The 27206-nt window shown below is 37.2% G+C and overlaps 1 protein-coding gene across 1 annotated transcript in view; it reads left to right on the plus strand.

The window, feature by feature from the left end:
• Window positions 1-27206, plus strand: part of LOC100009776 (calcium-activated chloride channel regulator 1-like) — a 61486-nt gene that overhangs the window by 13208 nt on the left and 21072 nt on the right. The window contains exons 2-9 of the mRNA XM_056815394.1: window positions 2641-2781; window positions 2952-3099; window positions 6236-6341; window positions 11523-11700; window positions 14604-14825; window positions 16011-16238; window positions 19888-20062; window positions 24703-24809. Of these exons, the coding sequence (XP_056671372.1) occupies window positions 2641-2781; window positions 2952-3099; window positions 6236-6341; window positions 11523-11700; window positions 14604-14825; window positions 16011-16238; window positions 19888-20062; window positions 24703-24809 (1305 nt within the window). The remainder of the gene's footprint in view (window positions 1-2640; window positions 2782-2951; window positions 3100-6235; window positions 6342-11522; window positions 11701-14603; window positions 14826-16010; window positions 16239-19887; window positions 20063-24702; window positions 24810-27206) is intronic.

The following is a 27206-nucleotide window of genomic DNA, read 5'->3' on the forward strand; positions in this document are numbered from 1 at the left end:
TATTTAAAACTGTATTTTCTTGTCATTATTCCGTTATTTCAGTCACATCTGATTCTTTGTGACTCCATTTGAGTTATCTTGGCAAAGATACTGGAATGGTTTGCCATTCTCTTCTCTAGCTTACAATTGAAGAAATGGAATCAAGCAGGGTTAAATGACTTGCTCAAGGTAACACAGTGGCTAATTGGATTGAAAGGAGGTCCTGGGTTCAAATGTGACCTTAGATACTTCCTAGTTGTATGACCCTGGGCAAGTCACTTAACCCCCCCCCCCATTGCCTAGTTCTTTTTGTTCTGCCTTAGAACCAATATACGGTATTGCTTATAGAAGACAAGATGTGTTTTTATTTAAAAAGGAAAAAGAGGGGGGAAAAGAAAAGGATGAAAGACAACTCGTATTAAGAGCAATTGGAAAGATTTCTTATAGGTGGGATGTTAGCTAGACATGAAGGAAGCCAAGAGGAGATGAGAAAGGAGAACATTCCACACACGGAGGATATCATGTAAAGGTGAACTGATATAAAACACTTTCCAAACTTTGAAGTGTTATGTAAATGTAAAAGATGCTATGTATAAATATATACAAATCCTATATAAAAACTTTCCTTAGAAGATTATTGCGTTTTTCTATTAGCTCTATAGTTATTATTATTGTAATGTTGTCTTTGTATCCTCAGAGCCTAGGACAGCATATGAAAACATCAGTGACTTAATTAATGCCTATCAATAATTGATTTCTCGGGAAAACATGGACGACCCAAAAATATCTCACACTACCAATTCTAGTTTCTCGTCAGTAGTCTAATGGGAGAGGTTTCTGCTTCTGGGGTGAGGAAAGGACCTGAAACTTTTACTGTTTTTAGGGTCTGTAACTATTTTTTCACTAAAAAATTCAATTATCTCAGTGGAGTTCTGGAGGGTATTCTGGTGCGGAGGAGTGAGATCAGAGGTACAGGAAATTCGTAGTGAGAAATATCCCTCTACAAACGTGCTCCTATTGTCTTCTTTGCCCTGTGAACCCTTTGTTACTAGGGTAAAACCAAAGGATCCTCAGCTCAGGATGTTTGAAGTGCATAAAGGAAACCAATTATAGTGAATTCAGTTATCAAAGTATTAAAAATAAATTCACAGACCCTACTACAAGAACCTCTGATTTGCCAACACAGATTGGAAACTCTTCTCGAATGGTCCTAGAAAATTGGTAGGGACACTAAGAGCTAAAACAACTTGTAGAGGGTCACACAAGCCAAGCGTCCCCTTCTCAATGGTGGAAGGGGTCAGGACTCACATTTCTCAAAGTACATGGGGTGCACTGGGCACCTCCTTGCATTTATCTCTTATTCCCTTGTCTCTATAACTCTTTGCATATATGGCTCCCTCCCAGTCATTAGATTGTAAACTCCTAAATAGCAGGGTCTCCCTTGGGTCCATCTTTCTATCCTCAGTGGTGTTTTGCAAATGTTGGGTTCTTAAGAGCTGTTGGTGGCACTGATTTTAGCTGAATTGTGTCATGTTGACAGCAAAGTCCCTTAGTGACTCTAAGGGTGGGGACAAACTTACCTGAGCATCCCAGGAGGAAATGGATGGAACCTTCAAGGGTGTGGATCTGAGGTACAAAGTTATCAAGCTTCATGATAAATGTTGGGGAATCTTTAGCAAAACTTTAAAGTATCCCAGTCAGTCTGTCCTTACTAAATGCTTTCTAATGGTGAGGGAAGGAGAACATTTTACTCTTTTCTTTAACAGATGAGGGCACTGAGAGCCTGGTTAAATGTCTTATTCAAAATTACAGCAATTATGAGGCTATTAGGATGGCAGGTATGACCCTTGAACCCAGAACACTTGACTCCCAGGCCCATACTTCCCGTACATTCCCCTCCCATACTGTCTTTGACTCATGGCAGTCCTTATCAATCTTGATAAGAATGGGTCAATAAATGTAAGTAATGACTGTAGTAACTACAGCAAAATCAATGCGCTATACTATGGCCAACCAACTGAAAAGCATTTGTTAATCATTTTCTAAGTACTAGGCAATGGCTATACAAATACAAAGAATAAATATTCCATCCTCCCAAGGAACTTCCTTTCAAATAGATGATGAAAGCTTGCAAGCTCCTACATTGGTGCAGAGCCCATGCGTTCTACCAATATCCCTTCGGTAGTCTTAGAACCCATGTTGGGGGATGTTCTGAAGAGAATTTATGGGACAGCATGGACAAGGGACCCACCAAATGGAAAATTATGGATGTATTATATTAAAAGATGGAGAGAAGACACACATCAAAGAGTTAAGATTCCCTGAAACATGGATGTAACACCCATGCTCACTTGTGACATGACATGGGAATTTTTATTTAAAAAAAAAAAAACAACAAACCTTGAGCACATTTGTTTAAAATACAAAACAAAAAATAACTTAAATTGTCATGGTGTGCCCTTGATTCTTAGTGGATTTGTAAATATGGGTGTATGTATTTAGTCTAAAGGGATACGTTTGAAGCCAAGCTTGGATCACAGAGCTTCCTATGACCATGTAATCTTTTTCTACTGGCAATTTTCAGTGTGAAGTTAAATGATGAGTTGTTTAAATTTCAGTCAGCTGTCAGGCATTCTGATGGATTTCTTTTTTTTCATGTAGGATATGGTGACAGAGGCTTCAACTTACCTGTATGGAGCCACAGAAAAGAGATTTTACTTCAAGGCAGTCTCGATTTTGATTCCTGAAACATGGCAGAAAAAAAACGAATATGAGGAACCAAAACTTGAGACGTACAAAAAGGTAAGATCATCAGATTCTCACTTTTATTAGGTCTTCATACTGGATCTAAATTTTTGAAAATATAATTCTCATAATAACTAATGCATTTTTTTGGAATCTTTCCATCCTAATATTGCTAGTTTTGTTTATGATACGCTATATAACAGAAACCTCTTTGCAAACATTTCTAGGCAGATATTGTCATTGAAGTCCCTAATCCCCCAGGCTTTGATGTTCCACGAACTGACCAGTTTGGACAATGTGGAGATAAGGGAGAGAGAATCCGTTTAACTCCTGCCATCGTACTGGGGGAAAAACTGAATGAATATGGACCACAAGGTATAGTTACTGATGAGAGTTTAGTGTTCATCACATCTAAAGCATACTTTATAACGTGGTTCATAGCACACAAGAAATATGATTATCTTGATTTAACAATGCAGATATGCCAAAAATATGGCAGGGGCATACCTTCTTTTCATCTTAAAAGGGGGTATCAGTATTTAACTCCGCATTTGGGAATATAACTGTTTTAGATTGGTAATCTCTGAATTTTGAGCACACCTTAATTACAAAATATATGTAAATAAAACTATATAAATTATTATGTACCCTCAAAATTTTTCATATAGCAGATATTTTTAAAGGATAAGAAAAATTAAATAACTTTTGATCCTAGAGTGAATAGGGAGCCATGGAAGTTTGAGTACAGGAGTGATGTAGTCAGACCTGCTCTTCAGGAAGATCACTTTGAGAATTGTGTGTAGGATGAATTAAAGGGAGAGATAAAGGATAGGAGACCAATCAGAAAGCTACTACAAGAATCTAGATATGTAGTGAAGAAGGTCTGAATCAGAGTTGGCTACCTTAATAGAGAGAAGGGAATGGATATGGAGATGGGGCTGACAATATATGACAACTGAGGGCATACGTAAAAGTGGTCATTTCCTTAAGAAAGAACAGAGAAATTTAAAAGATAAGTTAGTTTGGGAGAAAGGCTAATGTAAGGAGCCAAATTGCAACTGACCTATACCAACTCATTCTATGTGGATTCTGCCCCCCCCCCCAATGAAAAGGATGTCTTGAGAGTCTTATTCACTGATCATTGCCCCCAGATGGAGTTGGGGTAAGGCCAGAATTTTTCCATTGACATCTGGACAGCTACTATGGGTAGTTGAGTTAGTTTATTTATAATTGCTTAGTGGATGCTAACACCCAGCTCAAGAGATGAAAGGTTGAGAACGTGAATGCAGAGGAGGAGGGTAGAGTGAGTAAAGTTTGGAAAATTAGGATACGTATTGGTTGTGTTGGATACAAAATTATAGCAGAAAGGATGAGATGTGGCTTATCTCCTCTCTCTTTGGTTTGTTGACTCCATACAGTTTAGAGTCAGACTAGACTGCCTCCTGGTCTGTTTAAAAAGCACCTACTGGGTGCTAATCACTGGGGATACAAAGAGAGGTGAGAGTCCCTGCTCTCAAGGAGCTTACAATCTATTAAGGAAGACAGCTAGCAAATATGTCCAAACAAGTTATATACAGGATATATAGGAAGTAATGAACAGAGGGGAGATAGTAGAAATAAGAGACTTTGGGAATGGCTTCCAGTAAAAGATGGTATTTGAGTTGGAACTTAATGGAAGCCAAGGAAATTAATAGTCAAGAGTGGAAGGAGAATATCCAAGGCACGAAAGACAGCTGGATAAAATGCTTGGAGCTGAGAGATGGAGTGTCATATTCATGGAACAACCAGGGGACTAGAGCAACTGGCTCAAAGAGTACATGTTGGGAAGTAAGGTATAAGAAGAAGATTAGAAAGGCGGAAGGGGGTTAGTTTATGAAGGGCTTTGAATGCCAAACAGAATTTTGAATCAAATCTCATAGGTTTTAGGGAGCCACTAAAACTTGTTGAGGATAAATAGTGACATAATCTAACCTGTACTTCCAGAAAATAACTTTAGTGGCAGAATGGAAGATGGATTGGAGTGTGGAGATACTTGAGGCAGGTAGACCCACCAGCAGGCTGTTGCAGTAGTCTTGGTATGATGTGATGAAGGGTTGTAACAAATTGGTGGCAGCATCAGAAGAGAGAGTAGGACATATTTAAGAGATGATGTAGGAGTAAAATCAACAGACCTTTGTGGGAAAGCTAGATGGCAAAGTATATAGAGTATTAGGTCTAAGTTCAGGAAGACTCATCTTTGTGAATTTAAATCTGGCCTCAGAAACTAGCTGTGTGACCCAGAGCAAGTAACTTAACATATTGGCCTCAGTTTCCCCTCTGAAAAATGATCCAGAGAAGGAAATGGCAAATCTCTCAGATATCTTTGCCAAGAAAACCCCAAATGGGGTCATAAAGAGTTAGAAACAACAAAGCAAGGACTATGTGGAAAAACTGGTAGATATTCCATTTATATCTAAATAATGTTAAGAGATTTATACAAAGATATACTTTTCTCCCAAAATGCTGGGTAAATTCTCTCTGATATGTGGTGGCATAGGCCCATAGGATGGGCAGACACGAATGAATTGCAATCTGTAACATTGATGACTCTAATTGATGAGATCATAGACCCATCCAAATATTAAACAAGTGTGAGGGATAATAGGGAAGGAAGAAAGGAAAGAAGGAAGGAAGGAAGGAAGGAAGGAAGGAAGGAAGGAAGGAAGGAAGGAAGGAAGGAAGGAAGGAAGGAAGGAAGGAAGGAAGGAAGGAAGGAAGGAAGGAAGGAAGGAAGGAAGGAAGGCTGATCATTAACTTACTAAGTACCAGGTACTATGTTAAGTGCTTTACAAATATCATCTCAGGGGCAGCTAGATAGCACAGTGGATAGAGTGCCAGGCCTGGAGATGGAAAGACCTCGGTTCAAACCTGGCCTTAGACACTTACTAGCTGTGTGAATCTGGGCAAATAAATTAACCCTATCTACCTAGCCCTTGCTCTTCTGTCTTCCAATTGCTATTAAGACAGAAAGTAAAGGTTAAAATTTTAAAAAATCAAATATCATCTCATTTGATCCTCACAAACCTGAGAGGTATATATATACATATATATATATTTTCATATATATATATATATTGTTAGGACTTCCATTTCATATTTGAGCAAAATGAGACAAAAGTGAAAAGACCTGCCCAGGGTCTCACAGCTAGTACGTTTCTGAGGCTAGATTTGAATTTGGATCTTCCTGACTCCAAGCTCAGTCCTCTATCCACTGAACCACTTAGATTGCATGGATCTTACACTGATAGCCATGAAATATAAAAGATCTAGAAGAAGGATTTCAGTGCCATGAATAGTTTCTCTACAGATGACATAGGAGAAGATATGAATAAGGATTTCAAAGAATAAGAAAGCATGATGACGGTGCAATCTGCATTGATGAAGGGAATACGGACATAGGTCTGAGGGGATACCCACTGAACCATTGAACTGTGGAAGTAATTATGTTTGTATTTTAAATATGTTGCAACAGGTAAAATTTTAGTTCATGAATGGGCCCATTTACGGTGGGGAGTGTTTGAAGAATACAATGAAGAAGAACCCTTCTACCAGCATGATGGAAGAAATGTACCAGTAAAGTATGATGATCTTCTAACTTTTTGTGAACTATATCAAACTGAAATCATATTCTCTTTCTGTGGGGGAGGGCCCTCACTGTAATGTAAAAATAATTTTTAACATTCACTTGTTAAAATTTTAAGTTCTAAATTCTCTCCCACCATCCCTCCTTCCTTCCCTCCCTGAGATATCAAACAATTTGACACAGAAGAATCTTGGTTCTGGTTACTTTATTTTTGCATCAACTCATATAAGTTTTTCTGAAACCATTCTTTTCATCATTTCTTATAGCACAATAATATTCTACCACACTCACATACCAAAACTTGTTCAAGTATTCCCCATTTGAGAGATGTCCCCTTAATTCCCAATTCTTTGCCTCCACAAAAAGAGCTGATATAAATATTTTTGTGCAAATAGATCCTTATCTCTTTTTAAAAAAATCTCTTTGGGATACTGACCTAAAAGTGGTATTGTTGGATCAAAGGGTTTGCACAGTTTTATGACCTTAGCATATAGTTCCAAATTGCTCTCCAGAATAGTTGAATCAGTTCACAACCCCTCCAACTGTACAAAAACATCTGAATTTTCCCAACTCCCCTCCGACATTTGACATTTTCCTTCACTGTTATAATAGCAAATCTGATAGGTGTGAGTTGGTACCTCAGAATCATTTTAAGATGCATTTCTCTAATCAATACTGAGGTAACACTTTTTTTCATATGACTATAGATAGTTTTTAAAGATTTGTCTGAAAATTTTTGTTACTATCCTTCAACCATTTATCAATTAGGGAATGGCTTGTTTTCTTATCCTCTCTACTGATTTCTCTATATTTTTTGAGAAATAAGGCCTTTATTAGAGAAATGATGTAATTTTAGTATTGATTATTGTGTATTTCCTTCCATCCTATTCTCCTTTCTGGTGAACTTACTCTCTATCCTTTCTTCTTGTCCACCCTCTAAAATATTTTTCTTCTTATCAACACTTCCTCCAATGTGTTCTTCCTTCTATTACCTCTTTATTCTTATCCTTTTCTACTTTCTTATAGGGTGAGATAGATTTCTATGCCCAAATAAGCATATATGTTATCCCCTCTTTTGAGCTAATTCCATTGATAGTAAGGTTCAAGTGATGCCCTCTTCATACCCTCATCTTTCCCCTCCACTTCAGAAGTTCTTTTGTGCCTCTTTTATTTGATATGATTTTCCCCCATTCTACCTCTCCCTTAATTTTTCTCCCATGTCACTCCTCTTTACTCAAGCCTTAATTTATTTTTAGGCATCCCTTCATTATAGTCAACTCCTGTCCATGACCTCTTTCTATGTATACTCCTTTTAAATGCTCTGATGACAAAACTCTTAAGAGTTATATGTAAGGAATATGATACTCTCTCCGCTTACATCTTTATGCTCCTCTGAAGTCCTCTGTTTGAAAAACCAGTTTGTGGTTTGGTATTTTCATCGGGAATGCTTAAAAATCCCCTATTTCAATAAATGACCATTTTCCGCTGAAGGATTTAAAAAAAAAAAAGGATTAAGCTATTTTCCTGAATAGATGATTCTTAGTTGTAATCCTAGCTCCTTTGCTTTGGGAATATATGACATTCTAAGCCCTCTTATCCTTAAATATAGAAGCTGCTAAATCCTGTGTTATTCTGACTACACAATATTTAAATTACTTCTTTTAGAAAGCTTACAATATTTTCTCCTTAGCCTGAGAACTTGAGAATTTGCCTACAATATTCCTGAGTGTTTTCCATTTTGGGATCTCTCCCAGGATGTGATTGGAGGACTATTGCAGTTTCTATCTTACCCTCTGATTCCAGGATATCAAGGCAGCTTACCTTGATAATTTCTTGAAATAAGAAATCCAGGCTTTTTAAATAAAATCATGACTATTACATAATCCAGTAATTCTTAAATTATTTCTCTTCTGTTTTCTAAGTCAGTTATATGTTTAATGAGCTATTTCACATTTTCTTCTATATTTTTCACTCTTTTGATATTATTTTATAGTTTCTTAATACCTCATGGAGTCATGAGTTTTGACTTGACCAAATCTAATTCTTAAGGAATTGTTTTATTCAGGGCACTTTTCCGTATCCTTTGATATTTGGCTGATTCCTTTTATAGAATCTTCAAAAAATTTTTTATATTTCTTTTTCTATTTCTTTGTTTCCTTTGCCAAGTAGTTCCCTCTTCTTTCATGCTTCTCTTGCCTCACTTCCATTTCTTTCACCAACTTTTCCTATATTTATCCTATTTTATTTTCAAATCTTTTTTGAGCAGTTTTTTACTCCATTGCATATTATTCTTTGAGGGTTCTTTTTAATTTGGGTTAAAATGTTCAACCTAAAACCTAATATCTTAGGAAAAAATTGAAGTTTTTTTTTAAATTTTATTTTACTTTCAGTTTTATATTTTTTCCTCTCCTTAACCCTCACCCTCATCTATTAAGAGGACAAGAAATGAAAGATCCATTACAAATTTGAACTTATGAAAAACCAATTTTCCATTAGCCTTTTTCTGAAAAGGAAACAAAGAAAAAGGAAGGGGGAAAAATTCAGTCTTTAGTCTGAGTCTATCAGTTCTCAGCCTTGAAATGGACAGCATTTTTCATCATGAGTTCTTTGGAACTGTTAGTGCGTCACTGTATCAATCAGCATTACTCTATATTAAACAATTAATTCCCTTTACAATATTGCTGTTTCTGGATAACTGTTCTCCTAGTTTTACTCATTTGCTCTTCAATAGTTCATACAAGTTTTTCTAGGTTTTTCTGAACTGATCCCTTTCATCATTTCTTTTAGTACAATAATATTTCACCACATTGATATACTGTAACTTGTACAACCATTTCCCAATTGTTAGAGTATCAGTTTTAAATTCTATGCTACTACAAAAAGAGCTGCTATTATTTTATTTGTATATATATATATATATATATATATATATATATATATATATATATATATATATATATATATGTATGTCCTTTCCTATTTCCTTGATCTTTGGGATATGGACCTAGTTAATTGCTGCATCAAAGGGTATGCAGTTTAATAGCTTTTTAGGCCTAGTACATTTAGGTGGGAATTTTTCACTTAAGTAATATTTAATTATTTACCAATTATATGTAAGAACAATTTTTTGCATTCTTTTTATAATATTTTGAGTTCCAAATTCTATCCTTTCTCTTCCCTTTCCCTGAGTAGTAAACATTTTGATATTGGTTACACATGTGCTATCATACAAAACATATATCTATGTTCATCATGTTGTGGGAGATGACACATACATGTATATTAGATGAAAATCAAGTACAAATGGTAACCTTTAATCATTATTCAGACTTTATCATTTCTGTCTCTGGAGGTAAATAGCATTTTTCATCATGGGTCATTCAGAATTGTATTGGGTCATTGTGTTGCTAAGAATAGCTACATTATTCACAGATATTCTTTGTACAGGATTATTATTACTGTGTACAATATTCTGGTTCTGTTTACTTCACTCTGTATATTTTTTTTAAAAAACCTTTATACTCTCTTTTAATAACAGCTCTTGAGACAGAAAAGCAAGAGCTCTAAGCAAACAGGTTTAAGTGACTTGTCCCCATTCTGCAATTTTAATCCTGTTGTCCTCTTCAGAGTTTGTGTTTTCACCTTTTCTGAGACAATAGGAAGTTTTTATGGTCAGGTTTTTTTGTTGTTGTTATGGTTGCTTACTCATTTTTCCAGCCTACTTTTCATCTTTAACTTCATTCTATTTTATTTTAATAAATTTCCACATAATTTTTCCAAATTGTCTCCCTTCTTCCCTCCCTGCTCCTGCAGCTGGCAAGTAATTCAATCTGGGTTATACATGAATTATCATGCAAAGCATTTCCATATTATGCATTTTAAATGAATAATCTTATAAAGTCAAACCCCCAAAACACATACCTCAATAAACAAGTGATAAATCATTTACTTTTATCTGCAGTCCTAGTCCGACAGTTCTTTCTCTGGAAGTAGATAGCATTCATTTTCATAAGTCCCTCAGAATTGTTCTGTATTGTTGCATTGCTGTTAGTAGCAAAGTTTATCACATTTGATTGTTCCACTATATTGTTGTTACTGTGTACAATGTTTTCCTGGTTCTGCCTATTTCACTCTGCATCAGTTCATGGAGATCTTTCCAGTTCTTTCTAAAATCATCCCATTTATCATTCCTTATCTCACAATAGTATTCCATTACTATCATATACCACAATTTTTTCAGCCATCCTCCAATTAGTTTCCAATTTTTTGCTATCAAAAAAAGAACATCTATAAATATTTTTGCAAAAATATGTCCTTTTCTATTGCTTTAATTAACTTTATATTTTAAAGTTTGGACTCTGCTCCTGCAGTGGATGGGGCATTGTGCTGGTATAAGGGATGGAAAGAGGAGTCCTGCCAAGCTTCTTGTGCTGGGGGGGGGGCAGATGAAAAGCAGAATCCTACCACCCAGCACGAGGGACATGAGGACTTGATACCAGCCTATGCGAAAGTGTAGGGTCTCCCTGCTTATGTGTGTTGGTGAAGGTGCAAGACCTTGCTGATAGCCTGGACACAGAGCCTGGCTGTTGGCTTCATGAGGCATAGCCTACTATTGCTTTCTTTGGATACTGCCCATGCTGAAATACATTCTGATCTTACTGAAAAAGAAATGTCCTGCTGATCTTCTAAGTTGTCTTAGAAGGAAAATTATTTCACCAGATACTATTTTTGGTTCTACTACTCCAGAATTAGTTTTGATTAGCTTTTCATAGTTGTTGGGAGGTGAATTTGGGAGAGCTCAAAGGGTTTGTGCCTTACTCTTCCATCTTGGCTCCACCTCAAAATCATCTTCTGATCTGTTATTTTCTGAAAAATATTTTAGTTATGTGGATTGTTTTCCTTTTCATGTATAGATTAAGAGGAAAATGTATGTATTATAGATTCCAAAGAACCCACTTAAAATTCCCTGCAGGGATTTTTTGCCAAACCCAAATGGTTTTTTTCTGGCTGCCTGAAACATTGCTGCCTGATTGGGTTGTTTGATACACACTCTCTGTGATAAAGAAATGAATGATTCTCACAATAGCATCAGAGATACACATAGGTTGAAGTGTTTTGGCGGCGGAATGGCTTTAAGTGGGTTATTGTTCATATGGTCTAATCTTCATTTTTTCAGGTGTTCTGACGGTATCACTGGTACAAATAAGGTATATGCATGTTCTGGAGGAAGCTGTTCCATCAGAAATTGTCGGACAGATCCCAAAACAGGAAAGTTAAACAAAGACTGTATGTTCATACCCGATAAAGTTCAGGGTGAGAAAGCCTCCATCATGTTCATGCAAAGCATCGATTCTGTAAGTATTTGGATCATCAGTTTGTAAACAGAAAACGGGCCTAATAGCTGGCATTTACTTAGTGTTGATGTTTACAAGACCCTTTGACTAGGCCTTCTCTGATGCTTAGAATGACCTCATTTGCCATAACCCTCATTCGTATTTCACAGAGGAGGAAACAGACTTGGAGAAATGAAGTGAGTGGTGCCCCTCCCACTGCTAGCTCAGGGCTCTCTCCATTACACTAGTCAGCTACTATCAGAAACACCAGGCCCAGAACGCCTGAGGCAGACACCTTGGGCTGGACTCAGCAAGCCATTATTTCTCTAAAAGGCAGAAGATACAATATCAGGAGAACATAAGAGAACACCATCATCAATACTCTCATCCTCTTATTCCCCTACCGCCACACACACACATATTGTGGCTCTTTGAATTTAGGATCTTGAAATTACTGTAAATATCCCATAAAGCCCTAAAATAAATAAGCTAATTTGGGACTTTGAGGGGGTCATATTTTCTTGGTGGTGAAGGGAGTGAGAGGCCAGAATATCTTCAATAACTCTTAATTCTCATTTACATGTAAAAACAATTTTTAGCATTCATTTTCTTAAAATGTTTAGGTCATTTGTTACATTAAAATTCCCAGTGACCCCTTCTCTCCCTCAAGTCCTCCCATTAGGGAAGGCATCATTTGATAAAGATATGTTTATATTAATTATATCTTATTTATTTCTATTTATCAGTTTTTTCTCTGGAGGTGAACATACAAAGATCATTCTTCAAACTATGTTGTTATATATAATGTTATTTTGTTTCTGCTTGTTTTGCTCTTTATAATTTCACATAGGTCTTTATATTTTTAAAAATTAACCTGCTCGTCACTTGTTATGGTGCTATATAGTATGCTATCATGACCATGTGGCACAACTTGTTTATCTATTCCCTAAGTCATGGGTATCCCTTCAATTTCCAGTTCTTTCCCATCACAAAGAAAGCAGCATATAGGTTTCTTTCCTTTATTCTTGATCAACTTAGGAAATAAACCTAATAGTGGTATGACTGGATCAAAAGGTATAAATAGTTTTCAAACTCGTGGCATAGATCTATCATTTATGCCAGGTTTCTGTAGTTGATCTGGGATGTTTGAAACACTCAAGCACTAGTTTTCCAAAGGAACAACAGTGTAGTTGGTTCCTTCATGGCCTGGCACACAGTTGGCTTCTAATAAGAGCATTTGACAAATACTAGGACGTGCTTAGTGCTTTTGGACCCTAGAAAAAACTTTCTTGTCCCTATTGAATCTTCTCTTCTTCGGGCAAGCATTCCCCAACTCCTTCAATCTTATCTTCACATGACAGGGTTCAGACCATCTTCACAATCATTGTCATTTCCTTATGGACACTTATGACACTGTCCTCTCTAAAATGTGGCACCAAGAAATGGTTCAAAGCCAGCCACAGAGACTTTCTATATATGTGACTCTGGGAAAGTCACTTACACTCTGCCTCAGTTTCTTCATATGTAAAATGACAATAATTATAGCAGAGTTATTGTGAGAATCAAATGATATAATAATTGTAAAGCACTTAGCAGAGTGCCTGGAACCTTAATAAACTCCTTTATTCTCATCTTGAATGCCTTTCTAGACACATCTCTCTATTCTGTATTTCTGATTTTTTAACCCAAGTGAAGGATTTAGTTTCTTTTATTATATTCATCCAATGCCATTCAATGATTAAAAAAAAAGAATAGAGCTGGCCAAGGAAATAACCCTGTGGCATTCTACTAAACCAATTAGTATCTTTATTATTACATTAATCAACACTTGTGGAGTCTGTCACCCAGAGCTACCCCAATTAGCTATATTATTATTCTTTCTACATTTCTTCAATTTATCCACAAAGAAACTTATTCAAATACTTTCCTGAAATCCAGCTACCTGAGCTGTTTCCATGATCTACCTGTCTACTGAAATGATGATGAATTGAATCGAGGTCAGAGATGACTAGTTCCTCAGGAACTTTTGCTCTCTTTCAGTAATTACATTTTCTCTATCACTTTTTAAAGTCTAGATAGGAGTGCCAAATAGAAACACGTCCACTAATCCATAAAGAAGCATTTCTGTACCTGCATGCTGAGTTGATTTTAAAATGTACTGTTATCTCTATTTTATTTTAATTTATTTTCTTAACATTTTCCAATCTTGTTCCCAATAGCATAGACTGCCTCTGTGACACCCTATTAACTCAATGAAACAATAAACCAAGTCCTGATTTGTAGCATATGCTGATTTCTAAGATATAAACATTAAAAATTAAACAATTATCTCTTGACAGCCCATTAGAGGGGGCTCAACCACATTGTCCTGCAACTCTAGAGATCCTTTCTTGGGGTCTTTCAGGTCAAAACTAATTCATAATAATACTAAGATTTAATGTAATTTCTAATGTGGTGTCAATAGGTAAGACCTAAATAAACAAAAAAGCTCTTGGGGAAAGGAGCACCTCAATAATTTTTAAGTGTAAATGAATTCTGAAACCTACTGGTCTCATTTGCTAATGAGGAAACTGAGGTTAAATGACTTAATTAAGATAGTGGAAGGGCTAGAGTTGAATCTAGGTGGTGTTGATGAGTTTTTCCAATGAGTGATTTTTCTCTCCTAAATCATAATTAGGTTGTAAGTTGGATTATTTATATGAGTGGTTTAGAAAGCGGTTCTTTATTCTTTTTGTAGCATGAACCCATTAACAGTCTGGCTAGTTGGGACTTACCAGAATCATGTTTTAAATGAATAAAATGTGCAGGATGACAAAGAAAACTAATTATATTGAAAAAATCATAAAAATATCTTTTGAAATTTGAATTAATGGACCCCAGATTAAAAGCCCTGGCTTATTTATCTTACAATTGGGTTTTTTCAGGTAGTTGAATTTTGTACAGAAAAGAACCATAACACACTTGCTCCAAATCCTCAAAACAAGATGTGCAATTCGAGGAGCACATGGGAAGTGATCCAGAATTCAGAAGATTACAAGAATTCAATTCCTATGACAGAAGCAAAACCACCTCATCCCATCTTCTCACTGAAGCAGATAAGAGAAAGAGTCCTGATTTTAGTACTGGATAAGTCTGGAAGCATGGCGGTGAGCCCCATTCTGCTTAGCATTAGAGAGATCTGTTTACAGCATATGCTAGCTCCATAAAATCTTGGGTTGGTTAAAAATAACATTGATCTCATAACTTAAAAGAAATTAAGGACCAGAGAATTATTTATCCTTCACTGAGTTTTCCTTTAAGCCTTCACATACATACTACTGCCCTCTCTCTCCACAAACATTTTCTCCAACAAATATGCATGACCAATTAACTACTCCATTCCTTTATACAGATGATATTTGAATTGACAAAGAAAGTCTAAATTAAGAATTTGCTCTATGGTTAGTTTCTCATTCCATGAACACCTGTGGTCCCTATTAACAAACCATCCAACCAACTTTGACTTCATATCTTCCTCCTTTTTGATGATTGTAAAAAGATATCAAACACTCTCTCTAAAAATGCAGAATTCAAATTCCTTATTTTAAAAGACCTACAACTTCATTTATCCACCCTTATGATCCCTGATGATTACAATGATTGAGCAGTCCTCCCATACTATTTCATCAGCTGCTTTGGTCAAAAATAATCCATCAATGTGATATAGCAGATGAAGAACTAACTTCTAAGTCAGGAAGCTCTTGGTTCAGGGCCCACACCTGATGAAACTGTAAGCTGCAGGGAAGGTGCCAATCTGCATTAGCATTAATAGAGAGAGAATCCTCATCTGGGAATCCCCTGTATAGATGAACCACAGATCTAGTCACTCTTCTACATGGTAGTTCATCCCTCAAATTAAGGTTAAAAATATTTTCTAAAAGTTCCTTCATCTACTATGCCCAACACCAATAATTTACAGCCATGCTCCCACTAAAATTCCCCATTTCAATATTTTGAAAATGTGTTCATTTGTTAAAGAGGGCCCAACAATGCACAGACAGAGCCTTCCACCACTTGAGCTATGAGTCACTGTGGCTGAAACATTTATCAACCCAATGGCCACCTGGGTATGTCTCTCCAAATTTAGCTCCAAATTTCAGCCTATCCTCAAATGCTCCCTAGCCTAGAACATTCCAAGGCTTGTATGCCATTGTCCTAGCCTTGGAGAACATAGAGTCTCCACAATGGAACCCACTGTCCCTGGAATTCAATATCTGAGCTTAGTCCCTTCTGCTACAACTTGCTTATAGATAACAACTTGACAGCTTATCAATTTGAATTATGCTTTTCAGGGTGGAGATCGGCTAAATCGGCTGAATCAAGCCTCCCAACTCTTCCTGCTTCAGATCATTGAAAAGGGATCATGGACTGGGATGGTCACATTTGACAGTTCAGCCACTATTCAAAGTGCACTGATACAGATAGAGACGGATGCTCAGCGGAACTCACTCATTTCAAGGTTACCTACTGCTGCTGGAGGAGGAACATCGATCTGCTCTGGACTCAGAACAGCATTTACGGTGAAAGCGTCTCCTCTCCACTGTCTCTATTGTAGTGGATATTTTCTAAGTTGAATTTTTATTCTGAATACATCTCACATGCTTACTTTCTGGTATCAATTTGATGCATCTAAAAAAGTGAATGTATTTCTAGTGTGGGAAAAATAGCGACAAATGATGATGTAGGAAAACACTATTTATATTTAATTCAGCATTTAGTATGAGGAAGGAATAAAGTCAACTATAGAGTCAGGAAGACTTGGGCTTAACTCCCTCCTGAGAGGCAGCTTGGTATAGTGGATAGAATAACTAACCTGGAGTCAGGAAGAGCTGTTTAAATTCTGACTCAGAAACATGCTATGTGACCCTGGACAGGCCACTTAATTTGTGTGGGCTTTATTTTTCTCAACTACAAAATAAGAGGAGACCTGATGACTTTTCAGGTTCCTTCAAGCTCTAAATCTATAATACTCTGACCCATAGTGACTATACAATTATAAAATCAATATTGCATGATATGCAATAAGGTGCATAATACACAATAGAAACATGCACGGCAACCACACAGTGTGATGATCTTGAAACTAGGCTCCATTCTCACAAAGCCAGACATTTTTGGCTCTGTTGACTTAATACAAACATTGAGACAAAGAGCTGTTAGACATCTCCATACCAGGAGTTCCAGCATTAGCCAAGGTTGAAGAAATGATTGTTCAGTGCTCATTACTGAGGACTTTCCTCCTGTCAGTGCACCAATAATGTCTAAAGACTGCTGTTCGTGATACTTGGTCCTACCACATATGCCACCTGTGTAGTTTCTCAAAAATTACATTTTAAACCTAGAGTCACCTTGAGATTTGAATACACAGAAAAGAAAGATATAAACACTTAAAGTTATTTCCATGTTTATCTTCAAAGGGAATGGAAACTTTGAGCACTCATTCTATCCAGGGTTAGCTCTGAACTCTGAATTTCGGTGATGTTCACCAATTTTTTTGTACCCCATCAGTACGGTAGGGTATGACAAGGTCAATTTGAAACCTATTGTGAGCTGTCAATCTTGTCTGTAATACAGTGGATGAAATGACAAATGATAGACTGGAGAGAGAATAGGAGTTCCATACACATAGCTTTGGAAAATGTCCATGCTGAAAAGGTAGGAGGAGAGAAGTAGAAAAAGTAAAGAATACTTCAGAGATGGAGAAGGAGATCAGGGATGAAAAGGTGTTATAGAAGTCAAAGGAGAGAAGATCAGGAAAGATGGGATAAAAGGTCCAGAAGGATGAGGGCTGACAGGTCAATGATGACTGTGGAGATACAAACTTCAAAAAACTAGTATAGGTAGAACCCAGATTGTACAGACAGATTTAAGTGGAATAAAAGTGAATGTCATGAAGTTTAACAGAGAAAGGTGTAGGGGTTAAAATATGGATTTGACAAAATAAGAGAGCAGCTTTTAATAATCTAAGTATTAATGAGAATATAGTAGAATTATAAATTAATATTATCCCATTAAACCAGAGAAAAGAAAACTTATGCAGCTTTTAACAATTAAAAATTTAGTTTAATTAAAATAAAGATAGTAAAATGAATATAGTAAAAGAGAGAGATATAGGAAAGAGGTAGAGAAGAAAATTTCCTAATATCTATACTAGTTATCCTATAACTACTTATAATTACTACCTAAAACTGCCTTTATCTACCTATAAACTGCCTATAACTACCACTAATAACAGCCACTCCACAAAGTTCCAACCCAATCCAGCTCAATCAAAACCATCAACCGAAAACACTCCCAGCAGCCAACTTCCCCACAAATGTCAGCCCTAACTGTCAGAAACTGACAGCTCTTTTTCTCTCACTTCCTTTCTCTATGGTTCTTTCTTCCTGTCTCTATGGTTTCTCTTTCCTGTCACTGTGGATTGGTTGATCCCTACACATCTCTATGGTAAGAGGACCTCCAGGTCCCCCACTAAATTAAACAAGGAATAAAGAATTCCTTTTTATGAAGGGAAAAGAGAGCTTGAACAAATAGCCTACGTAAAGTTTATTTGTATAGCATGGGACACAATCATATTTGTACAAATGGAAGCAGAAATTCACAGAAAGGGGATTCCAAAGATATATAAGAAGGAAAGAAAGGAGTGTCAATAGATCAGGGTGCAAGAAGAAAGAGAAGGAAAGGGATCAAGGACAAAATAGAGGGGTTGGCTTTGACATTTTAGCACCTCTATTTCCTCTGTGACAGGAGGGAAGAAATGGGTAAAAAACCAGAAAGCTAATCAGATGGCTTCAATTTTTCCAGCAAAATAAAAAGATGATGTCATATACTGTAGGGGGATTAAAGTTGGGGTCTCAGATATAGGGAAGTGGTTGGAACAAATGTTATGAAGAATGTGCTAGAGAATCAAGAAAAAGTAAATGGGATTAGTATAGAAAAGATCTGATTCAAATCCACTTGGTATATGTAGACCATGGTAGGAGAGCTTTCTGTACCAGTTCTCCATTGTTCAGGAGAAAGAACAGAGATGTTGACAATCAGTCAGTGTTGAACACTAAATGACTTATCCAGAATCATCCAGCTGAAGAAAGTTATGACTGTACGTGGGTCTTCCCCTCTCCAGGTCCAGTTCTATATGCTCTTCTACTGAGATGTCTCATATAACAGGCAGGCAGAGATGGGTTGTGTTTTGTATCTCTGAAGAAGACACAAATGTAGATGGAATTCTAGATCCATTGGAGTATTAGAATATGGTGTTTCTTGAAAAGCCAGCATTGTTTCACAGATAGAATACTGAGAAAGACCCAGGTTCAAATTCTGCTGCTAGAGCTTTTTAGCTCTAATCCTGCCCAAATGACTGAACATCAATATATATTGGACAACACTTTAAGTCTCATTAACTGGTTTATTGGAGGAAGTTCCCACCCCAGGATTTTATACAATGTTCTCTAAATTGGGCATCATTAGTCATGCCTTTGTTTCTAATAGTGCTGTTTGGCAACTTAAATAGGGGATGGTTTCCCATCCTTTAGTTGAAGAACACTCTCAAATGTGAAATGGTTTAGCCAGATAAAGTAGGTAAGAACAATCAAAGGAGCACAGAGTTAGAGCTGGAAGGGTCCTCACAGACCACCTATCTTTTCCTTTTACAGGTGAGTAAACAACGTATAACCAGAACTCATATTCCACAGCCACAGCTCTTTCTACTATATCATGTCTCCTCTAAGCTTCCTAAGCTTCTCCTCTTTAGCCCTCCCAAGAATATCAAAACAGTCTGTAACGGTTCCTTCACAGAGTGGGTATTCATCTTTCTAGTGTTACATCAACCTCTTAGTGTTCTGGAACCTGAAAGAACAGATACCCTGGTGGAGATCAGATAACCAAGTACAGAAGAGTTTAACCTTCAGTTTAACCAGAACAGCCCTGCTTCCAAATGGCAACACTGGTGGGGATTTTTCTACATTAGAACAAGAGAAAGAGATCATGGCTGGGTTTCTGAAAATTTCACATTTCCTATTTGAGGATTGCAAGACAGGAAGCTCCTTTTGAGTCTCCTGAATTCTTTCTTTTTTTCCCTTCTTTAATTCCTGATCTTCTCCACTCACTCAGGGCTATCTGGCAACTCTAATGGTCTATTTACTAATGCCTGGGGTGAATCTGTGCTTTCAGGTAATTAAAAACAAATTCTCAACTGATGGTTCAGAGATTGTCCTTCTGACTGATGGGGAAGACAGTACAATCAGCTCATGTTTTGATGAAGTGAAACAAAGTGGAGCCATTATCCACACAGTCGCTTTGGGACCTTCTGCAGATCCAGGCCTAGAAGAGCTGGCAAAGATGACAGGTAAAATATAATCATAAGAATGTGTTTTGTCAGTAGGCATGAAATGATCATTTCTATGTAAACATCCACTCAAGTTGGCCTCTACTGGTGACCCAGGGTTTCTGAAGGCTAAGACAATTGGGCACAAGCTCAGAAAGTCAGGCAATAAATATTTAAATGCCAAGCATTGTATGCTGGCTCAGGATACAAAGGAAGTCAAAAGTCAATCACGTTCTTCTAGGAGTTCACAGTCTAATGGGGTGGGGGGCATGTAACACATATAACAAAGGTCAAAAGTGGGAGGGAAGAGAAAAAGAAGGTACCCAATATGGAGACAAAATGAGGAAATGACTATCTTGGGCACCGTACTTAAATGGAATCTATAAGAGGAACTTTCTGCTCTCTACCTTCTGCCTTCCACACTCCATCCCTTCCCCTGAGAGACAGGCAGGGGACTGATGAAGTATGAGTTCCAAGTGAACTTGCAGGATGATGAGGCAGAATGGAGAAGTCCAGAGGAGTCAGCTGGGTGGGAAGTGAGATGACTGTTCTTACAAAATTGGAGAGACTTCATATAAGTCCAACAACAGCCTGTGGGTCTGTCATCTAAAGACATGCTGAGCTATATTCTGAGAGAGGCTCATCTCTATTTTGCTCTGTGATGATTTTTTTTTCTAATGTAAGTCTCAAGGACTTTCTGCCCAATGATAGAATTACAGCATCTCACAGCTGATCTTTGAGATCCGTCCAAGACCATCTAGTACAATCCATACCCAAGAAAGGATTCCTACAACCACTGATCATCCAATCTTTGATTCAAATTAGAAGGAACCAACTACTTTCCAAGTAAATCCATTCCATTTTTTAATAATTTTTAAACATTTCCTCATGCCAGATCAAAATCTGTTTCTGTGTATCTACCACTCATTGCTCAAATGATCCAACCTTATTCTAAGTGACAGATGGTACATCTTTTCCAGGCCAATTGCCCAGTTCCTTCTATCAATTTTCAACATCCTAGTGACCTTTCTCCTGAGCTTTCCAACTTTTCAATAACCTCCCTACATTGTGGTATTTAGAACTCAACCCAGTACCCTGCCTGGGATTCTCTGAACAGAGCACACTAGCTTCTCTAGCATTAGACATTAAGTCTGTCTTATTATGGCCCATCTCATTGTAGACTCCTGGTGAGTCTGCAGGCCACGAAAAGACCCTCCAGAGCTTTTTCACATGAACTGCTGCCCTCCCCTATCTTGCACCTGGGAATATGATTTGTTCAACCCAAGCATAAGCCATTACATATTTCTCTTTAAAATTTTAATGATAAATATTAGATTTCAAATATTGATTCAAACCTGGCAAAGCATCTTTTGGATTTCCAATCATCTCATTCCACTTCAGTAGACTTCCCAGCTTTCTGTCGGCTGCAAGTTTGAGAAGTATGTCATTGATGCCACTGATAAAGTGTTAAGCAGCAAAGAACTAAGTACATATCCCTGGAACATTACACTAAAGACCTGCTTTCAAGTTGTTTCAGTGGATCTACAACTGATCTATGATCTTACTGATATGAGTATTGCTCCCACCCCATCATGGCTGTTTGTCCATGCCCTTCCATAATGCTGTCTCAGAGAGTCTCCCCAACATGTTTGAGGCCTTCTCGAGACTAGAGTACTCAGGCTATAAACTGGTGTAACTGATGGCACCAGATGACTAGCCTGTCTTCTCTTTTTGTTGTTTGTGTATCTATTTTATGACATTTTCATATTATTTCTCCTTTAGTGTTCCTTATTTATAGTGCCCTGTAACCTGATCGTGCAATCTAAGATGTCACTAAACCATTCACAACAACTCTTCGTGTTCAGTCATTCAACTATCTCTAAATTGTATTAAACTATTAACACACCACCTCTATCACTTCCCAGGTGATCTTGCAGAAGAGACTTTAGTATCTGGGCCTTGGTTTCCTATAATAAAATGACTGTGTTGGTGACCTCTCTTGGCATTAAATCTATAATCAGCTAAGTCACTCCATGTTGTCTAGAAAAGGAACCAGAGTCACCTTGTCCAAGGCTCTGCTAAAATCTATATAACAATTCTTCTGGCCAAACAACCTTTTCATGAAAGGAAATGAGGGAAATGTGTCATAATCTTCATCAAGTCATTTTGCTGGCTCATAGTTGATTTTACTTCCTTCTCTAAAGAATCACTGCCCTTCCCTTAATAATGAGCTTGAGAATTTTTCCAAGAATCAAAGTAAAGCTGTTTGGATCACAGTTTGCAGATCAATCAACATGTATTAAATGCGTACTATCTGAGAGGCACTCTACTAGGTGCCCAGAATACAAATACAGAGAATGAAATAATTCCTGTTCTTATTGAACTTATATTCTACTAAGAAGGCCAACAAACATATTTACTGTAAGAGTATAAAGTGAATGAATATATAGGTAAATCAAGGAGTTCAAAACAAAGTAAATTGGTAAAGACGGTGCTAATAGTTGAAGGCATCAGGAAAGGCTTCAAGAAGACCACGGCACTTCAGCTACATCTTAATTAAAGAGAAGAAACCTATGAGGCAAAAATGAGGAAGTGCATTGCAGACAAATGGGACCACCACTGCAAAGCCACAGAGGCAGAAGGCAGATTATGTACATAAGAGGAAAGAAAGCTTGGCCACATTGCAGGATTTAGGAGGGGAAGTGAGTCAGATTGCAATGGACCTTCAAATCTGATCAGAAGACTTAAAAGAAATGTCCCAATTAGTGTGACTAATCCCCTGAAGTTGTTGCATGGATTCAAATTTGTACTATTTGAAGATATAGTTGTATATAATGTGGTAATTGGTGTGGAAATATTAATAATTACAATAAGGAGTCTACTTAAGGAAAGAAATTCATTATTTGCACTCAATGGAGACCTAGATGTATATTTTATCCCTGAAGAATGAGGAAGCCACTAGAGTTGAGTAGAAAAGTCACATGATAAGATCTAGGTGTGAGGAAACTTACTTTGGCAGCAGTGTGTAACCTGAACTGGAGAAAGGAGAGATCTGAGACTTGAGAACCAAGAAGGAGGTTGTTGCAATAATCTCAGTAAGAAGTGAATGGAGAGCCTGAATTAAGATGGTAGCTTTGGGAGTGTAGAGAAGCATTTGGATGTGATCTGTGTTGTAATGGTAGAAGTAACAAGATTTAGAAACGAATTAGATAAATGAATGAGAGAAAATGAAGATGCCAAAGTTATGAACCCAGGAACCTAGAATTCTTTGTTGCCTTCTTTAAAAATATGGATATTTCCCATTCCTTATTCTTATGACACCTTCTCTGTTCTCTTTTATTTTCATTTTAAAATAAATTTTATTATCTCTTATTTTTTAAATCTCCAGATTCCCCCCCCCCCAGTATTTCTCCTCTCCTCCCCTCCCAAAAACTATCCCATATAACAATTTTAATGAAAAACAGAAGGAGGAAAAATCAGCAAAACCAAATAATATAGGAAAAAAGTCTGAAATCAGTAATTTACCACAGCTGTGGACCTCCAACATAGGTAAAGGAGTGGGTTAGAGCTTTTGTCTCATTTCTCATGTAAGGCCAAAGTTGTTCTTTCTAATTCAACAACACGCATCTTTGAAGGTTTTGTGCTCTCTTGGATTTTCCTAAGACCACCACAGAAAATAGATAATTGAAATAGAAAAAAAATCAGTAAACATTAATCCAGAGCCCTCTACATTAAAGGTACTATGGTAAGAGTTACAGGTAGACAAATAGATGAAAAATGACACAATCTCTGTCCTCCATAATGTGATAGTCTAATGTGGGATGAGAAAGAGATTGAGACATGGACACTAGGATACCAGAAAGATTGGTCTTGTTATTCCGCTCCAAGGGCCAAATCATTTGCTAAATGGGGAGGAATCAGCAGGGGATACTGAATATAGTCAGACTTGACTCTTTTCAGTAGATCAAAGCCTGCCAGCATCAATTGGTGAATGAGTGAACTTGCCAGGCAGGTAAAGCTTACTTACCTGCCATGAGTGACTGGTTTTAAATTTCAGCCAATATGGAAGAAAAGCTGTCTGAAATACATTATGCACTTCTCTATATTATTCATCAGAACTTCCCTGAACCTTTTCTTGATGACTCAGCATCATCAGTTATTTTATTTAGATAAGGGTATGCCAAAGTTCGATTGTACTAGCTTATGAGAGCCAACTATTTAATTTTCAATGTGAGTTTTCTACCTCAGAAATCAAGAAATGCTACAAATCATGGACTGAGTTATTGGTTTATTGATTTCTAGACTTAATAAAGTGATGGAGAAATGCTAATAACAGAGCACAAGTGCATGAACTGGTTTACCTCATGGCGTTTGTGACATTTATCTGACTCTTCATCAGGCTTTTTTTGACTCTTGTCAAGGCCTGGGTTGTGTTTCACATAAAGAGGCTTTAATTGTTGTATAAGGTATAGCTTAAACTCCCCAAGATTGGAGTTTTCACATGGAACTCCTAGAATGAGTCTGAATTCTTACCAGCTGTAGAATGGTTTCAGTTCATGAAATAATATGAAACTTTATTAAAAAATAACTTTGTTAAGACTATTAATGTTTTACTAAATTATGCCAACTATTCAACTTTTATCATTGCAATCCTCCTTTAGGAGGCGTGAAGACATCACCTACAGACAATGCTCAGAACAATGGGCTCATTGATGCATTCAGTGCCCTCTCATCAGGAAATGGAGCCATCACTCAAAGGTCCATCCAGGTCAGTTTCGATTTCTTATGTTCATGGTCTATGGGATTATAGCATTCCAGGGTTTTAGATTTAGAGCTTAGAAGAACCTCTGAGGGCCATGAGATCATACATCATGGATATAGAATTAGAGGGGACTTCAGTGTTCATCAAATCCAAACCCCACATTTTAAACATGAGGAAACAGGCAAATGGACTTGCCCAAGGTCATGCAGGTCACATGTGGTCATGAGGGAATATAAACTTTAGCCCTGATTCCACATCCAGCATTCTTCCCACAACACCAGGCTGGCTGTGTTATTAGAATCGATGGGCATTGAAAGTATAAACATAAGGATTTCTTTATATATATTAAACAAGTTTTCTTAAGCACTTACTCTGTGCCACACACAAATTTGCCAATATTTCCCTATTTTATCTTCCAACAACCATGGGAAATAGTTACTATTATTACCCCCATTTTGCAGATGAGGAAACTGGAGCAGACAGAAGTTCAGTGGCTTCCTTAAGACCACTCATGGAGGTCAAATTTTAATTCAGGTCTTCCTGACTCCAAGTCTAGAGCTATATACAGTAGTGCCACCTAGCAACCTCTAGGCTACAGGCTTTCCCCCTGGCTATCCAGTATAAGCCCAAAAGTCTTGTTTAACTTAAAAAAAAAAAGGCCACGAATACCATGATGCTAATTCACATGATGCTCTAACTGCCCCCTGGCATAAGCCACAAGCCCTTCCCCCAGCCTGCTTTGAGAAGTTGTCCAGTCCTGGTACCTCCTTCCACATCCTTAGAAGACTGCAACACTGAATTGCATTGTGAACGATGCATCCTACTATCAGTGAAGGATTCTGTCCAAAACTTACTCCCCTCACCATGCCACCCCTGACCCATAACACCATCTCCATCACTTCTTTCTATTGGATTTCTAGCTATAGCATGACTTCTCTACAAAGCCAAATATTTGAGCACCTTAAAGGTCGTCTGAATCTATTGCCAACAATTGAATCTCTTCTAACGATCCATAAAAGGCAGGGTTATCCAAGTAGAACTTAGGAAGCTGAGAATGGATGTCAGAGCCAAATCTGCGCAGAATTAGCACGTCCCTTTTCATTATTCTGCTATAATTTATTAACATTATCAATACTGATTTGGCAAACGTTTGTTTAGTACTTACTGTATGTGAGGCATCGTCTTAAACATCAGGGATAGATAGAAAAAATGAAACAGGCTCTGCCTGCAATGAGCTTACATTTTACTTAAGAGAAACATGATCAGTTGTAAATAAATGCAAAATATTTACAAAGTAAATCCAAGGTCAGAGGGAGAGAGCATCACTAGGAGCTAGGAGGAAAGGGAAGAAAGAGGTGTTTATCAAGCGCCTTTTATGTGCCAGGCATTGTGATCCACAGTGGGGAGCATGGCAGAAGGATGATGGCCAGGGTACAGCACAGTCACCTCTGTTGCTAGCTACCTGTAGTAGGTTTCACCACCAGTGAAGAGAGCAATGGGCCTGGAGTCAGAAATCTCTCAGTTAAAATGTGACCTCAGGCTCTTACTTTATCCCTCTTTCCCTTAGTTTCCGCATCTGTAAAATGAAGGAACCAGAATAGATGACTTATGAGGTGCTTCCAGCTCTAAACCTCTGATCAATTTTCTCCCCGACTAAAAGTAGTAAAATGGACAACAAAGCTATCTCCAAAGTGTTTTATCATTAAATATGTTTTTTAATTTCTCTTTTACTGCTCAAATAGTTAGATGTGTTTCATATACAACATAAATTATTTTATTTTTTTCCTCATCAATAGTAAAATATTCTTACAACCAAATATTCTCCCCTTTAATCTTTTTATTGTAATTTTCCCAATTGAATACAGAAACAACTTTTAACCTTTGTTTTCTGACATTTTGCAATCCAAATCTTCTCCCTCCTTCTTCTCTTTTCCCAAGGCAACAAAAGATGCAATTACACATGCACTATCATGCAATACATATTTCCATTTTAGCCAGATTGCAAAAGAAGATACATATTTCACATTCAAGAAAAACCTCATGAAGGAAATAAAGTAAAGAATGGCATACTGCAATTGGCATTCAGACTCAGTTCCTTCTATAACAGTGGGTAGCTATTTTTAAATTATGAGTCTCTGGGAGCTGTCTCAGATCCTTGTATTGTTGATAATAATTAAGTTATTCATGTTGGCTCATCAAACGATATTAATGTTACTATATACAACATTCTCCTGGGTCTGCTCACTTCACTTTGCATTTTCACATAAATCTTTCTGGGTTCGAGGGGATCACTCACTTTATTTGTCATTTCTTATGGCACAACACAAGGAAATACCATAATCCATTATATGCCTATGCAGCAACTAAGCCATTCCCAACAGATGGACATCCCTTCTATTTCCA

Source organism: Monodelphis domestica, chromosome 2 (genome assembly GCF_027887165.1).
Source record: "Monodelphis domestica isolate mMonDom1 chromosome 2, mMonDom1.pri, whole genome shotgun sequence".
Taxonomy (NCBI): Eukaryota; Metazoa; Chordata; class Mammalia; order Didelphimorphia; family Didelphidae; genus Monodelphis; species Monodelphis domestica.